Here is a 17,875-nt window from a genome sequence, read left to right as displayed (position 1 = left end):
GCCACGTTGCATGCACCTGTCTCTCCTAGGGGAGCCCTTCAATGGCCAGCTGGGAACAGATGGGAGGAGCCAGGAGGAGGGAGCAGAGAAAGAGGGGGCCGAGGAGAAGGAAGATGTGCATGGCGGGGCCCCCGAAGTATTCACCTCGGAATCAGCACAGACCTTCCCAGTCAGGCATCCAGATGGATTTTCCTCCCACCGACCCGACAATCTGGTTCCAGCGGCCCCGCCGCCCCCAAGGCGAAGCCGGGACCACAACTGGAAACAGCTCGGGACCACAGAATGCTCCACGAGTTGTGGGAAAGGTGAGCTCCAGTGCGGGCGAGGAGGGTCTCTGCGAGGAATGGGGTGGCTGGGCTTGAGGGACGTGGCACACTCTCCCCTCCTTGAGCCCCACTGTGAGGTGGTTCATTGGTGGTTCATTGTGTGGAGGGTGTCCAAGACCACTCAGCCCAATTTCATTGCTAGCGTTAGCTACCTCGTCAGACTGACACAGTGTGGTCCAGGGCATGGAAAAACACTCCTATCAGCAGAATAGCCCGCGGGCTCAAAGGTTGTCTCCAGCCCTGCTCCAGGGCCAATCCTGAAGACAGGCCTATCTTAGGAGTGTGGAGGGTTGAGCACCCCTGGTCTGCTGAGTTAACCCTCTCCTGCACGACACGCTCATGAATCACCACAGAATGTGTTCACCGAGTGTCAGATCCAGAAGTTGAGGTATACCCACAGAGATACCAGGTGAAACTCATTCTCCAAATCTAAGATTCCAGAAAAAAAGCACATCCGTGGGGCTTGAGGTATCTCTGGGCTCTTACGCTCACCAATGGTCACAGCTCCCACTGTTCTCTCTGCAAAACCTTCACCCTTGGTCATCCCACTGTCCTAAGCCCATCAGCTACAACTCTGGGGAGCCAGCCTGCGGCCCAGCCGTGCCAACTCCGGGGACTCGTAGCAGGAAGGGAGACCACCGGAGACACGAGAGGGAGCAAAGGTGTCTCTCCAAACAAAAGAAAAGAGTTACAGGATTTGGGAGAAGGGCGGAGGGAGTTGAGGTGGTATTTAAAGAGAGCGGGGTTTTGATAGGCTCAAAGCAAAGCAAGGCTGTGGGCAAAGGGGTCAGTAACAATATGAGTCTGAACTGTGGGGTGGATCCGGGGCCCTATTTCCTTGAACACTGCAGAGTTAAGGTAGGCGTGGAATGTGGTGTCCAGAAGGCCCCTGTTGAACGTCTGGCACCTGGGTTGGAAATCGAGGCTATTTCTTAGTTTCAAGGTGTCGTAGCCCCTCAGGGCAAGGATCTGTCTGTGACCACTGGGGACTATGATGCATGGTAATCGCCTCCTATTTGTAAGGAAGTCCTATTTGTGACCCTAAAACCCCTGTCCTTGGAAGGGAGGTGGCCACGGAAATGGGAAGGCCATATCCCAAGAAGGTCCTGCTGCCAGGAAACTGTGATGCACTGAGAATATTGGTTTGGGGATTTTTTTTTTTTTTCTTTCTTTCAAGAGACATGTGCCCGAGGGTACAAGATGTGGGAGCTCTGCTATAATTTGCACCCAGGAAATTTTCACAACCACCTCGAAAGCCTTTATCTTTTTCCCAAGAGTGTTGGCTTAGTGGCGTTTGAGAAGAGAATTGAGGTGTTTGGTTCTTCGTGGGGCCTGGGGTGTCTCCTGCCTGGACCCCCAGCCGGTTCCATGATGACAGAGAAGTGGAGCTCTGATTTCTGGAGCTGACACCATGCGGATATTCGTGGGTTTTTGCTTAATCCGTGTGCAAAGAATTTGGACTGGAGATTCATTGGCCTAACCCCCCCCTTTTTTTTTTAAAGATTTTATTTATTTATTTGACAGAGAGAAATTATAAGTACACTGAGAGGCAGGCAGAGAGAGAGAGAAGGAAGCAGGCTCCCTGCTGAGCAGAGAGCCCGATGCGGGACTCGATCCCAGGACCCTGAGATCATGACCCAAGCTGAAGGCAGCGGCTTAACCCACTGAGCCACCCAGGCACCCGGCCTAACCCCTTTTTTAAGCTTTAGGAGGGAAAAGGAAATGCCCATAGAATGTGTCCGAACAGAGGCAGGAAGCTAAAGCTAAATTACACAAGAAGGCCAAGTCGTTTCGGTCACCCCTGGAACTGCAGAGGGGAGTAGGATGAAACACAGCTGACATAGGGACCCGGGGTCCAAATGTGGGAGTACTGACTGTTTCCCACCACGGAGTTAGCGGTGCCACGCCCACCGGAGGAACCAGACACCTTTGTGCTAGGTACACACGAGGGAAAGTTGTAAAAAGAAGAAAAACTGCCGTCCTGTGGTTTTGTATCAAGGAACGCACCCTTCATGCTGCACACACAGCCCTGCATTCACCAAATAGACACCACAGAGCCCAGTGGCCATTCAACGGGTCATTCAAGGCATGATAGAGGGACCCCATTTCTAAAGATTCTGGTTATCTTTCCCCAGCCAACCCCAGCCTGCGGGATCCACACTGAGCCAAACACCAGCTTCCCTTACTCTATTCCCTGGTATGGAGCCAGAAAACCGCTTACACTCCCCGATCTAGCTCAGGTGCATCTCCTCCTTGAAGCTCTTCCTGATTTTGCAAGGTGCAGGGGGGCACTTGCCCCATAAGACCGCATAGCAACTCGGGCCACATTCTTGCCCCAGCTCGGCGTGGCCTAGCTGTCTCTGCTTGTGGACACCTTGTATCGCCAGCCCACAAGGAGATGCTCCTCAAGTGTTTCTTGCACTGATGAATCTATTGTCAAAGGAGGGGTATCCAGCTATTAGAAAAGATGTAAGAGTGGTTCATGCATCATTGCATCCTGGATAAGCAAGGCGGTACTGCCTTACTGTGTTTTATCCTTAGCTTGAAGAATGTGGATTTATGTACCCACAGCTGAAGAGTCTTTTTCTCGACATTTCCATATGATTTGGTTTAATGTTCTTAAAATAGTCTTTCTCCTTTGCCCTGCGGACACACACACACACACACACAGAGCATCTTTCCCAAGCCCTCCCTTCTCTCGTACCCCCAGCTCCTAGCTCTTCCGCCGGATAAATGGCAGCAGCCCATGGATGCCCCTCCTTTGCTCCCTGTAGGGTTTGCTCCCGGCAGCGATGGCTGGATTGCAGGCAGACAAGGCAATATGGACGCGCCCTTGTTCAGATCAACAGTAGTGACAAATACACCAGGACCACGCCCTTCCAAACCCACTGGTGCCATCTTGCTCTTATATGCACAACGCAGACCCACGCCCCCTGTGACCTCACCATTCGTTCCCACACAAATCTTCTCCCATCTTTCCTGGTGGAGCTCCCCAGACCACATGTCTCCATGCCTCTCAAGGAAAACCCCCCTTATGGTATCACCGTCACAGTGAGGGGTCCTGCCGCTGGCAGCCTGTAGTGGGTCGTACTCCATCCAGCGTTGCGCAGACCTCTGTCTGGCCAAACACTTGGCTTGGATCATTTGACTTTTGGAGTTCCAAGATTTGGACGATTTCATTTTTTTCTTGCTCCGTATTTTGTCCCTCTCTCCACAATGCCACACCAACCTCTCTGCCTCACTGACTTGCCTCCTTTAATATCTGCGGATTACCTGCGGTCCCATTCCCTCCTCCAGGATAACATACTTCTGTTCTGATCAACACGCACAACATAAAACCCAACTAAATTGGTCCCAGATTTTTCCTGCCGCTTGAAGCCCAGCCAGCAGCTGACCTCACCAACCCCAGTCTCACTTGCCAGCAATTCAAGGCGGAATAGAATGGCATGCTGTACAATGAAGAGATGGCCAGGTACCATTGGAGTGACACTCTCCCTCTCTGCAGAAATCAAAACTGACCCAAAGGAAAAAACCATGTGGTCATTGGAGTCAAGAATCATAGTTCTGGTGTTTTCACACCAACAGAGAGCGAGCCTCTGAATTTACGTCCTTGGCTGAACACTGGAGCTGGACCGTGGTGGACAAGTGTAGTGTAAGGGCAGTTAAGGATGAGGAAGATCCGTGGCCACGTGCAAACAGCCCTGAGCAGGACCCATCTCTCCAAGGCACAGAGCATTCCTATGGCATCCTGTATCCTTTCAGCTAAAGATTCTAAATTACCCCTCATTGGAGTGCCATAGGGTTGGAGTAGTAACTTTTGCTTTCCAGTCTGCAAACTTGACAGCTAAAAAATTAAACCCACAGGGTCTGAAGGGATAAATAATAATATTTTTACTTAATCCCTTAATAGCTGGGTCCCAAGTGGGTACCCCACGAGGCGTGAATGGAATCTTATTCATCTTTGTAAGTGAGCAGGAGGTGCTTAATGCTTGTGGAATTTAATTTAAACAATCTCTTCATGGAAGCAGATATGTCACGGGACAAAATTTAATTCCATAGAAGTTTCTGTCTCCTATTAATTTTACACTTTTTTTTTTTACTCTGCCAATAATTATACTTCATTAGAACATTATTTTTTAAATAATGGTCTCAAAGCTACATTATGAGTTTTTACTGCCAGAGTCGTTTTGAAACAAATGATCATTTTAGATTCAGAACTGTCTTCCAATTTGTCCGGTTTCTTACGGGAACTGCCCTCTGGCTCAGGGGTCACAGAAGATCAGCTTCCACAAGCAATGACATGCTTTTCATGGGCGATGAAATATGGAGATACTTATGTGAAAAGTTACCCTCCGGTTACAATTAAACTATCTTAACTTGGAAGTTCAGAAACCCCAAACACCAGGCCAATTAGCAACAGAGCTAAGGCATAACTGTAGAATAAGTGATTGTGTTCTGCCCAGCAGGAACTGGGTAGTGGCCTAGACTGGGGCCGGTGGGGTGGGGGGAGGACAGACAATTATTTGTGGAAAAACGTATTTTTCAGACAGTTGTGTGGCCTGTTCCCTGGTTACCTTCCTCACTTTGTACACATCCGTTAGCAATACCCCATGCTACCACCAGAGAGAAGCAGAGAGAGAGAGAGAGAGAGAGAGAGAGAGAGAGAGAGGCAGGCAGAATGGTCCGGTGTTGTGGTTTTTTTTTTTTTTTTTTTTTTTTTTTGGTCAAGCTAGAGATTCCATTTAATGGATTCTGACTTTTTCTCCAAAATACATTGATCACTGGGTGTTATACGCAAACAATGAATCATGGTGACTAATATAACATAATAAAAAATACATTGATTCATATTACCTCAGTGAAACTCAGCTATGTATTTAAAACAAAACAAAACAGCAACAACAACAACCCGGAGGCAGTTAGTATATTTTACAAAGTAACATAAACAAATATTAGACCTCTGATAAATATCCATTCAGTATTTTTACTGAGTGGCTGTTACTCTGCTAGGTACCGGGATTACAGCGATGAACAAGAATTAGTTCTGCCCCTGAGAAGCTCTCTCTCTCACGGGAAGCAAACATCTACTCAAATACCATTGGATCAGTGCTTTATTAGGGGAATGGGTAAAATGCTTTACAGCGTAGGGCGAAGCCAGCTGCTCTCCTAACCCGTCCTGCATCTTCTTACTTCTCTGCTTAAGCCTGACTCACACATTCCAGGCACAGGCAGGCCGGTGTGTTGGGCACTTTTGTTCCTGTTCAGCCGCCTGGACAGCCCCCTCCCTCCAAGACACACATGCGCATGGCTACCCAAACTCCACTCTTCTCTAGGATCCAGCTAGACCCTCTAGGACCCTTCTCTGTGATGTCTCCAGAAAATCTCCAAACAGTTATTACTTGTGGTCATTTTATAATCACTCTTCTGCCTCATGGTATCTTGAATTGTTAGGAAAATCGCATCTGCCTTTAGCACATTCCAACTGTGTCCGCAAAGAGATGATAAGCTCTTGGAGGGCAGTAACTCTTTCTGCTCTTGTTTGCACCCACAGTGCCTGGCACAGCCCTTGTGGGGGAGGTGTGTGTAAATGCATGAATGAAGGAGGAGAGTGTGTGTGCATGTGTGTGTGTGTGTGTGTGCATGCTCTGTTCCTGCAGCCCCTCTTTATTGGTACCCGGATCTCTGTGCACCTGCACCCTGAGCCCGACATTCGTCTGTGCGGAGCTGTCCTTGACAAGTTCTCCTTGCCTTTGCAGGATCGCAGTTCCCTATTTTTCGCTGTGTACACAGAAACACCCACGAAGAGGTTCCTGAGAGCTACTGCGACTCCAGCATGAAGCCTACCCCCGAGGAGGAGCCCTGCAACCTCTTCCCTTGCCCAGCCTTGTAAGATGCAGAGGTCGCCTGTTACCGGGTTGCTTCTGGGGGCTTGTGCATAAGACCTTAGTAGCAGACATAAAATCTGTCTACCTCTGATTTAGAGCCATGAGACTCGTTCTGTTCAGCAAGGGCACCCATCTGGGGGTGAACGAGGAAGCTTGTAGCCTTTAGCCATGAGCACACACCTGTGGTTATTTGGAGCAATTACGTGCAAGCTTGGTGGGGAAAGCAAAGAGGAAGCTGAGAACGACAGTCTGGCATGGTCGGTGTTGTAGGTGAGCTGTGAGCAGAGAGAATGAGGAGAGTCACAAGTTCGTGGGCAAGAAGAAGTCGGGAGAAGTATCTCAGGAGAGGTCTTGGGTGGTTACTGAATGATGAAGAGGATACTTTCAGAAGAACAAGGAGATGGGGTCTCCACATAATTTTCAAAGTAATAGAAACATTCTCCTATGTATAGAGCATGTGCTGATGTCTTATGTAACTAAGAGACTAAGCAGGTGACAGGGGAGCATCATGAAACTGACGAGGAAGTAGCTCCTGAGAAGTAAAGAACTCTGCAGAAGATCTCCAAGATCCCACTTGGGTTAATGTTCTACAGGGGGATGCTAAAACTACCATTTGGAGTTTGGGGTTTTTTTTTTAGATAAAAAATCATTTGCACCTTCTCCGTTTTCTTTAATTTTCTAAAACCGGGCTGTCACCACCGGTAAAGAGCTTGTGGACAGAGTTACATTGCTTCACGGGGCCTGACACTTAAGTTGTGCTCTGGGGTGAGGGCCACCCCCCTAATGGTGCTAATGGTTCTATGCGGTTTGGCTCTCAGGGTGGTACGGGCTCTTGGGGCTGTGCCCTCTTCCCAGCTGAAGGTGATCCGGCCTTCTTGCGTTCTCTCATTCCTGAGCTAGCTGGGACATCGGAGAGTGGTCCGAGTGCAGCAAAACCTGTGGCCTGGGCATGCAACACCGCCAGGTCCTGTGCCGCCAGGTATATGCCAACCGCAGCCTGACGGTGCAGCCGTACCGCTGCCAGCACCTGGAGAAGCCCGAGACCACCAGCACCTGCCAGCTCAAGATCTGCAGCGAGTGGCAGATCCGGACGGACTGGACCTCGGTAGGCGCGGCGGGCAGCCTGGTCTGGAGCTCCCACTGCCAGACTCCCGGCCATTTCCCCCCACCCACTGCTGTCATCCCCACTCCACCAAAGGCCCCACTCAGGGACAGCCCTGAGGTCTCCTGGAGGGAACCCCTCCTGGGGAGTTCTGGAAGGACTGTCTACGGGACCATAGGATGCAACCAACAGCACACTAGGGTTAAGGCTAGTGTGCCCCAATCCTCTGCAGCCCGTGGGAGTCACGTGCATACGGGGGTCCCCTGTCTTCCGTGTCATGAGACGTCTGCTCCTTCCAGTCTCATAGCCGGGTTTCACAGGTGACAGAACGGAGGTCCAGAGCCACAGAGTAGGTGGGACAGCCAAGGTGGTCTCAGAGAAGTGGTGGTGAGGTTCTTAGGGCTGGGAGGCTCCCCAGGGGCCCTGCATTGCAGGGGACTTGGGGCCACCCAGGGAGTCTCTCCGCGGTCATCATCTGCTTAGGTGGCGGATGACAAGGGTGAGGGCACCAGGGCTGGGGAGGCCCCCGGAGGTCAAGCTGCACATCCCACTGATGTATTCCTGCTGTTGTAGTGCTCGGTGCCCTGCGGAGTGGGGCAGAGGACCCGAGATGTGAAGTGCGTGAGCAACATCGGAGACGTGGTAGACGACGAGGAATGCAACATGAAGCTCCGGCCCAACGACATTGAGAACTGCGACATGGGGCCCTGTGCCAAGAGCTGGTTCCTCACCGAGTGGAGTGAACGGGTGAGCTGCAGGCGGGCAGAGCGCGCTTCTTTAGGCCACGACCCAGGGCTACGGCGCCCATGGGCGGGGCCTGCACGTCCCGGGCGCCCCAGCCCCATGAAGAGGAGTCCCTGGCTGAGCATCCCAAGGCTTGGGGGGAAAAGGCTTTCTCTCCTTACACAAAGACCGAGGGGCTGCAAGGGTGAGCGCTGGGCCTGAAAGAATTAGTTCTCCTTCGCGCTGCACGTGAAAGTTAGTGAAATCCTGAGTAAGGCGAACAGGTACTCCCACGCCTCGTACGTTGTGTGAGCTCCTGGCATATAAAAGGCCCTCGGCCAATGGCAGGCCCTTCCCTCCTTCTTACGAACTCAGCACAGTTCACAGACTGGCCCCCTTCCCCAGTAACCTGGCGTCCCTTGGGGTCTGGGGGGGGGGGCAGGTGTCAAAAATGAAGTCCGAGGCATGTACAGTTAACTGTGTGCAAGGGAAAGCGGCCAGAGATAGAGTTCATCTGTCAAAGACAAAACTAGGCACGCCTAGGTAGCTCAGTCGGTTAAGAGTCCGACTCTTGATTCTGGCCCAGGTCTCCATCTCAGGGTCGTGAGATCAGCCCCATGTGATGCTCCTCCCTTGGGCATGGAGCCTACTTGAGATTCTCTCTCTCTCCCTCCTCCTCTGCCTTCCCCCTCTTCATCACTCACATGTGTGCATGTGCACGCTTGCTTTAAAAAAAAAAAGAAAGAAAGAAAGAAAGAAAAAGAAAAATGACAAAAATAGGATTTATAGGGATTCTGGAGTTGGGTCATGGTAACTCTTACACAACAGTGTAGATGTAATCAATTTCCCTGAAGTATACACTTAAAATGATCACAATGGTAAATTTTATGTTGCATGTATTTTACCACAATAAAACAAAGGTTTAGGGAAAAGTACTAAGCAGGATTACAGAGCATACCTTGGGGTGGGGAAGAGAGAGGGGGAAGAAGATGAGGAGCTCCACCTTCCTTTTCTTATGGAAGCTGACTGATGGACTGGCAGGGGAGAGGCCATCCTGGGATTCCTGCCAGGGCAGCAGACGGGCCCCCACACCAAGGGAGTATGGGTTTCTGGATTCGCTAGAGCCCTTGCGGGTTGAACTGGGATGGAAACAGGACTGGCTGTCTCTGTCCTTAGTGCCTCCCTCTCAGCTGGGCCAGGTGGGCCCCTTTCCCTCACCGGAATACCTCACCATGCTCCCAAACTGGAGTGTGCCTACAGGTCACCTGGGAACCCCCGCGGCGGGGCTGAGTCTGAGCCCCCGCTGGGAGGTGGGCCCGGGAATCTGCCTTCCTGACAGACTCCCAGGGGCTGCGGAGGCCGCTGAGCCAAGGGTAAGAGGGGACCAGGCTAGTTCCTAGAGTGTCAGGAAACACTGAGCTCGGGAGCCTCCTCTCCCCGCAGCATCACGGGAATGATGACACTTGAGGGCTGTCTCAAGGTCAGAGGGGGAAAGCTTCCTGCGTCGCCAGCCCGCCCCGTGGGTGGATTCCTGGGCCGGCATCCCTCCCACTGGTGAGCGCCCACCATGGCGCGGTTGTCCAGCATTCTGAGCATCACCCGGCCAATGCTCATAGGGGTTTCTACCCCATCCAGCGCTAAGACACCCCTGAATTTCATCACCGTGATCACAGTAGCACTCCACCTCAGCAGGGGGAGTGGTGGAGGAACAGCCCTGCCGACGCAGCCTCCACCCCACATGCAGAGATCATCCTGGAGATTTTTTTTTTTTTTAAAGATTTTATTTATTTATTTGACAGACAGAGATCACAAGTAGGCAGAGAGGCAGGCAGAGAGAAAGGAGGAAGCAGGCTCCCTGCTGAGCAGAGAGCCCGATGTGGGGCTCGATCTCAGGACCCCGGGATCATGACCTGAGCCGAAGGCAGAGGCTTTAACCCACTGAGCCACCCAGGCGCCCCTCATCCTGGAGATTTTTAACGAGTGATGGATCTGCTGTGGATTCCGGACACCTTGTGGCTTCCGGCTACGGCCCCTTGGTCCCCAGAGGGCCTCCAGATAGAGAGCCCATATGTAAACACTGAACTCTAAGGGTAAGCCACGAATTGGGCCTCTGTCCCAGGAATGGGCTGAAATAGGTAAATTAGCCCTTGGGAAGGCACTGACTTAAAGGAAACAAATGGAGGGTAGGTGCTCTCAAAATGTGTCCACGGATTCAGACTTGGGCACCGGAGGCTGAGCCCAGCAGGGCCCACCCCCATTCTGTCTGCACATCCCCTCTCCCCCCATCCCAGCCTCCCAGCAGAACACACCTCAGCTCCTGGCAGGCAAGCAGTCCTGGGAGGCCGTCTAGAAGCCACTGTGGTCAGTCTCCTGCCAGCATGAGGCGCCCTCTGCAGCGTTCCTGACTCAGCCCAGCTCCTTCCCAGAAGTCCTCAGGTTGAGGGCGTTGCCCACCGTGTCCAGAGGGTTTCTCTGGCATGGGACCAACATGTGTCTTGCGAACTCCCACTCTGGTCGTGTAGAACATGGATGTCGTCCCTCCACCCCTCCACTGCAGCCCTACAGATATTTCGGGACCTCTTCCTCCTCTTCTCCTAAAAATTCTTAGGTCTTTCAACTAATTCTTTTGTTTCTGGATTTCTAGCCATCCCCAAATGCATTTGGGTTCACAGTAAACACCGTGAAGTTAGTGTGCAAACAAACAAATAAAGAGAATGATGCCAGGCTTCCATTTTTCTACTGGGAAGACTTTTTGTAAAATAATTTTGTACAAAAATTATTTTTGTCAGATATATGTAAGAACTTAAGCTAAAATGTCTGTGTCCTATAATATAAAAGTTTGTGATACAAACACAGAATTTATAATACCAGTTTAAGTTATGAAACAAAAGGAACAAGATCATTTGAAGTCTAGAGCTCTTAAACCCTTTTAATCCTTAATATAGTATATGAACTCTCATAAAGAACATGCAGAGCTTAAGGTAATAATTTCTTCCATGAATATTCAATGACTCGTATGTCTAAGTAGACCGAAGCTTGGAAATTTTTCTAAAGGTTCACATTCACTAGAGGAAATGGAGGTTTTAGAATGCTCATGTAAAGGTTAAAAGAGCGGAAATTATTTTCTCAGTAAATGCTTCCTCACCTTCACTAATCATTATTCTAAAATATAAAGAAAATTATTTATATAACACAAACAATATAATCAATAAAAAGCTACATACAAAGACAGGCAATGCAAGACAACTGAGTTTATAATGCATCTCAAATATTTCATCTAAAATATTTAATCATGGTTCTTATATGACTACACACTTAATAACTTATCTTTATTTAACAAAATAGTAAAAATGCCATTTCTACTTTTTAAAGGGGTATTTGCAAACATTTTCTCTCAAATATATTTTTCACTTAAATAATGTGCATTTCCAGTTAAAGACCTAATGTAGTTATGGATCAAATAATGTTCATTTTTTCTGGTCATAAAGTAAAACATACTGCTATTTAAAAAAAATAATCAGAGGGTACCTGGGTGGCTCAGTGGGTTAAAGCCTCTGCCTTCGGCTCAGGTCATGATCCCAGGGTCCTGGGATTGAGCCCTGCATCAGGCTCTCTGCTCAGCAGGAAACCTGCTTCCTCCTCTCTCTCTGCCTGTCTCTCTGCCTACTTGTGATCTCCATCTGTCAAATAAATAAACAAAATCTTAAAAAAAAAATCAGAAAAGCATACCTATAATCTCTTCACTAGCAGATAATAATTTAAAATTTTTAAGCTATGTTGTCAAGCTTTTTTCTACATAGATACTTTACATATATAGCTTTTTTTGTACTCATACATATTTAAAAGATACAAATCATAATGCTATATAGGTATAATTTAGTGGCCTTCCTTTTTCACATATGATTAATTATACACATGTTAGTGGCATTAAAAACCTTTAGAGCATGAATTTTAAGTAGACTAAGCTATTGTTTGTCTACTATAACTGAATCAACCCCTATTCTTTATTTCCTCTCCAACAAATACTTGTAAATTTCCTTTTAATGTAAATTTGCTTTACATTTTAACATAAGTACTTGCTGAATCTAACCCTTGTCTTAAAATTCTAAATAGAGAAAAGATGAGCCCTTTACTCTTCTGTTTAAAGAACTTCTTTGCTCTTTTTTGGAAAGATGTTTTAAGCCATGTCAGTTTAATGCTGTGATGTAAATAAGTAGGTAATTTTTGCTTTATCGGCCTCAGAACACAATGTTATTACCGAATGTTCATGCCTGGAGAAGATTCGTGGGAAGGAGGCGTGGGTGGTTTCCAGGAAGGTGCATTGACCCTCAGTTTCCTCGTTGGTAACATTGCTGAATGAGCATTATGGGATAACCTACTTGAACCATGATCTGGTTGAGGCCGCTGCTCTGGGGTGGGCCTTGGAGTCACCACGTAGTCCCTGGAATGACCAGCTGGTGTCAGTCTTTCACACTCGAGTAGCGGCTTTGTGTAAAGTCAACCTTGTTAAGCTTTAGCTGACCTCTGCTATTTTTTTTGCAATGGCAATAAACATGTATTAAGCACCTAGTAATGCCATGCATGGGTGAGATACACCCTCCATGTAATGAGCTCAAGGGGGAGAGATTAAAGAAAATGTGATTGAAGTGCACGAACACTTAAGGATCCAGAATACATCCTATTGCCCAATTTAAGATCAAATTAATTAATCTCTACTTGATTAAATTGAACGTGTAAACTCAAACCTGGGTCTTCTCTTAAAATTCCAGGGCTGGGTAGTTTTCTGACTCAATGACTCATCATAAACACGTCTTTGCAGCCACCTTTAATTGAGGACAGGCCTTAGCAGACACGGGCATCAGATAGTTTTTAGTTCTGTAAATCAATGACAGGTTTAAACACACAGGCAATATTTAATCACAACAGACAAAAAAAAAAAACTTAGAAAGTCCACCAGCCTCAATTTTGTAACACCTAATATCTAAGGATGTTTTCCAAGAGAAGACAATAAGACGTTGGGCTTTTTGTTACTTAATTATGGAAGATGATACATGAACCTGAAATTCAGGAAGAGCCATTAGAGCCTTGTAGTCGGTCCCTCCAGGGCTGATTGGGCCAAATTTAGCATTCAGCTGTCACTGGAGCGAGAAGACAATCCTCAAGACACTGTTGCTTAGAAATTTCATGCGTTTCTGTGATTTTGTCAGCCCAGGAGTTCAGCTAGGAGTCAGGTCCTTTTCTGGCTACCAAGAGGATTTGGTCCCTTTCTCAGGCATGTCCTTCAGGGACAGTGAATGGGTGTGTTTCAGTGCCTGGCTTCAGAGGGTGGTCCCTGCTGCCCAGCAGGGGCCCATCGTTCCCCTTCATTCCTGCTGGGAGGCTTCCAAGCCAGGGCCGGTGTGGGGAACTACTTCCAAGTTGAAATGCCTTGTGCTTTTCGCTGCCGGTCATGTAATAAAGAGAAGTCCCTCGGTAGGGCTCATCCCCTTAGTGTTCTCTCATTGGGTACTTGGCTTGGTCCTTAACATTCTTCTTTTATATGAAGCACATGGGGATATGGGGAAATTTTCCCAGATGTGAAAACATTACTTGGTTTGGAAAGCAGACATTAAGTTAGCCGAATGGAAATTACAGGGAAAGAAATACTCTTAGGTTTTGAAACAAGAAGATAACTTAATTTGCCTTGTATTCTTCAGGATTTCAATATCTTGAGTGTTTAAAGCTAGGAAAGAGATCACATCATCTATGGCTGAAGCAAAAAACCCTTTAGCTTACAACATTCCAATCAATGTAACAAAGGATTTTGTTGTTGTTTTGTTGTAAAAAGGACTGACTCCTTGGCTCCCATTCCTAATAACAATGCAGATAGAGTCATGCAAAGGGTTTGTGAGCCTGTGAGGGAGAAGAAAAAAAACATTTCCTCTGTCCTCTTAAGATCTGCAGTAGAAGCCTGCAAATTAAACTGACAAAAGCAAGATTAACAGGAGAAAAGCCAACACATTTTATGTGATGTTAATTTTTCTGTGTGGCACAGGGAACCTCATAGGAAAGAAGTGAAAATCCCAAAGAAGCAGTTGGGCTTGAACACCTCTATACCATTTTAACAAAGAGTGATAAATTCTGAAGAAATGACTAGACAAAGGAAAGGGGCTTTCCTACATGTAGGAAATGTAGGAAAGTGGCTGAGAAATATATGGGGGAACCTAATGGAAGAGAAGGGTTATTTTCATAAAGTTTATTTCTTTAAACTCATCTTGGCATCAGATCCCCAACGGCAATTATAAAAATGTTCTCTTCTTCCTGATACCAGGTGGAAATTTATGTACTGCTTTTAGACAGGGAGCAGAAGGGCAGAGAGCCTGTCCTGGATCTGTTGTTTCTCAATTGCCTTCAGTTCAAAATAAGTCAAAGCAGCATATTTTGGGGTGGCATTTCTAATCCCCTTTGGGCTCTTTGTTCCAGAGAGATTCTTCCCTAAAGAGTTAGGCCCAGCCAGCAGTAGTCATGGAAATGTTTGCCTGGTCTTCTGGGTTATGGTTTTACAAGACTAGGTAGCAATGCAAAAAAAAATGAAAATGGAAACTTTGTTAAGGAACCAGGGTTGTATTTTTTTATTTTCTCAAATTTTTTTTAAATTATATTGCTTTTGCTTATTTAAAAAAAAATAGTCATATTGATTAAAAACAAAAAACAGTGACTCTGTTTTTAAGGGAATACCCATCAGAAACCCTTAGAATGGGCTCTGGTTGTTCCCTAAAGGGCCACTTTCAGAGGTGGAACATGCTGATAACAGAAGAGAAAGGAGCAAGGAAGGACCCAAGTCGGTGTTCATTTATTTAACTGATATTCATGGATTTGCCCATGGGTAAGGTGTTGACCTGAGAAGAAAGTAAAGATTATTCAGTAGTCCCTGACTTCACTGAGCCTACTTCTATAAAGGAAAAAATAAAGCAGGACATAAAGAAATGTAACACACAGGAAGATAGGAAGATGAACCATGCCTTGAGAATTCTGAGGCTGGAAAGAGTATACTCTTTTTTTGAATCCGGCAATCAAGGGAGTTTTCACAGAGGAGATGGCCTTTAAGCGGAGCCTTCATGGATTCCAATGTGTCCTCATGAAGAGAAAGAGTGCTCGAGGCAGTTAGAAGGAATAGCATGGACAAGGCACCATGAGCACTTCATGCCATCAGGAAGTGAAGGACCCAAGCTCTGTCCAGTGTGAGCTGTGTGGGAAAGAATATTGGGAAGTTAGCCTAGAAGACCAAGGTTGACTGAGGTTGTCTTATAGGAGAGCTTGAAGGCCAGGTGGGGATGTCCATGTTGGACTGGGACGGCATCAAAGGGGTTTTCAACATGGCACTCCCAGCACCTGGAAGCCCAGCAAATTAGAAAAGGTGGTGAGACTGAGCAACGGGCTGGGACCATAGTCCAGGAGAAGAACATCAGTGGTGTTGGGAACCATGGGCAGAAAGAAACAGGACAGGAAAAATGTGGTGAAACTGGAATCTGTGAGACAGGAAGGTTGGCTCGATGGCAGAAGCAAGAACTCAAAAGAATGGTCAACTTTTGAATCCTGGTAGAAATGTAAGCACAAATTGGAAGGACAAGAGTAGTAATGGGGTTGGGGTGAGGCGGTGCTGCATTGTTCTACATGGTGAGCATGAGGTATCTGGGGAGCACTCAGATAAGAGATCCGGAAAGTTCTGAACAGACAGGAAGAGAAGCAAAATAAGGCAGCATTCCAAAGCATTTCAAGATAGATGGAAAATGCTCTTTCAGACAGATGGAAAAGCTTTGGGGTATGACTCAGGAATGTGTTTAGTAGGCCTTAGATGAGGACCGAGTGTGTTTGCAGGAGAGAAATCACTGGTGGTTACGTGGCTTTAAGTGAAGACCTTGCCTCAGTTTCTCTACCTTAGAGTGGGGATATATATTTCAAGCCCCCATACCATTTACTGAGCACCTGCTGTATGCAGACCACATTATTCATTACCTGTAATCCTGTCAGGAATGTGCTCCTATGCCAGCTGTCCAGATGAGCATGCCACAGGTGGAAGGGGCTGAGTCCCTTGCCCCAGGCCATCCAGCTAGTAGGAATATTAACCTGGGCATGTCTGGTTCCCAGGTCAAGTTCTTTTTCTATAGGAAGCTGTCTGCTAATACTGTCACAGCTGTGGCCTTCAGGGACTGAGACCCCTGCCTTACTATTAGGCAGCAATGTTGAGGTGACAGACGTCACTTCCCCAGCTTCCCCAGAACAGCCCAGACTCAGCTACCAGCAAGTAGACCTATGCCCAAGTGTTCATGCTTTCATTCTTCTGCCACTGGATCTGTTTTCAAAAGCAAAAGTTGCCTGACAAGTGTAAGCATATCCGTCGCAACAGTGGGACAGGATATTTGGAATGAAGACTGTCCTAGAAAAGCTAAGATGGAGGTTTGCCATACTGATGTCCCATAATGGAATAGGCTGGGCGTGAAAAATGGTCAGGGACTCCTAGGGGAAATAGTAAGCAGGGAAACAAGATGTTAAGTCCTTCATGTCATTAGAAAGGGGTCCCAGAGCCTGCAGGGGGCCTCCCCTCTAATGCACCCATCTCCTGTCTTGCAGTGCTCAGCGGAGTGTGGGGCTGGAGTGCGGACACGCTCCGTGGTGTGCATGACGAACCACATCAGCAGCCTGCCCCTGGAAGGCTGTGGGAACAACCGGCCTGCAGAGGCCACCCCTTGTGACAATGGGCCCTGCACGGGCAAGGTGGAGTGGTTTGCAGGGAGCTGGAGTCAGGTGAGTGGCGGGAGCTGGCTGGGTTCTTCTGGCCCTGGTCAGCGAGCATACACACTGCGGTGCGGGCGGGTGGGTGGGTCAGGAAACCGGACTCAGTGTATCTCAGGCATCCTGGGTCTCAATCCCAGTGGTGCTCCCCATGGCCCTTATGCTTATGCTCTGGAGCCTCTCTCAGTCAGCAGAGTTTCTTGAGCACCTACTAATTGCTCATCTCAGCACCTAGAATATGTCAACGAGCAACACAAATATCCCTACCCTCAGGGAGTTTATGATCCAGCATGGTTTCTTCGTCTGTAAAAGGCTGTTAATGACCATACTGTGTGAGGTTGTTTTTAGAAGAAATGAAGTAATGTCTCTGAAGAATGCAGCATAGTGCCTGACCCAAACACACAATAAATTGTAGCTGCCGCCGCCATTATTGTCGCTAACAAAGCTGGTTTTGTTTGTATTTGAGTGTCAGAAGCCCAAATAGATGTGATCCAGCAATCCTGCTTGTGGGGATATATCCAAAGGAAACAAAACCACTGTCTCAAAGAGGTGCCTGCACTGCCATGTTCATGGCAACATTATTCACAATAGCCAAGGTCTGAAAATAGCCTAAGTGTCTGTTGATAACCTAAGGAAGATGTGGTGTATATATATACATTATGTATATATATTGTGTCTATATATAAAATGGAATATATAATAATATATAATAATTATATATAATATAATTTTATATATAATTATATGTATTTTATAGGTTATATAATTTTATATATTTTATAAAATATATATTAATATATATTATATGTATTATATATTATATATAATAAACATATGCTGTAATATATTAATATATATTTTATAAAATGTACAAATATATGATATATAAAATTTTGTATTAAATGTCACATATATAATATATTATTTATATTATAATTATATATGATAATATATAATATGTATATATTATATAAAATATGTATATTGTATATTGTGTGTATGTTGTATATATGTACTACATATATAAAATACATATACACATTATGTATATTATATGTTATGTTGTA

The 17,875-nt window shown here is 46.9% G+C and overlaps 1 protein-coding gene across 3 annotated transcripts in view; it reads left to right on the top strand.

Annotated features, from left to right (window-relative positions):
• The window catches only part of THSD4 (thrombospondin type 1 domain containing 4), a 556,226-nt gene that overhangs the window by 522,000 nt on the left and 16,351 nt on the right, over positions 1-17,875 (top strand). For all 3 annotated transcript variants that reach the window (XM_082733853.1, XM_082733854.1, XM_082733855.1), the window contains 5 exons: positions 30-305; positions 6,083-6,212; positions 7,112-7,316; positions 7,887-8,060; positions 16,647-16,820. In XM_082733853.1, the coding sequence (XP_082589979.1) occupies positions 30-305; positions 6,083-6,212; positions 7,112-7,316; positions 7,887-8,060; positions 16,647-16,820 (959 nt within the window). The remainder of the gene's footprint in view (positions 1-29; positions 306-6,082; positions 6,213-7,111; positions 7,317-7,886; positions 8,061-16,646; positions 16,821-17,875) is intronic.

The sequence above is a fragment of the Mustela nivalis genome (genome assembly GCF_964662115.1).
Source record: "Mustela nivalis genome assembly, chromosome: 6".
NCBI classification, from domain to species: domain Eukaryota; kingdom Metazoa; phylum Chordata; class Mammalia; order Carnivora; family Mustelidae; genus Mustela; species Mustela nivalis.
Note: the sequence above shows the minus strand (reverse complement) of the source record. Positions and strands in the feature narration are given on the sequence as shown.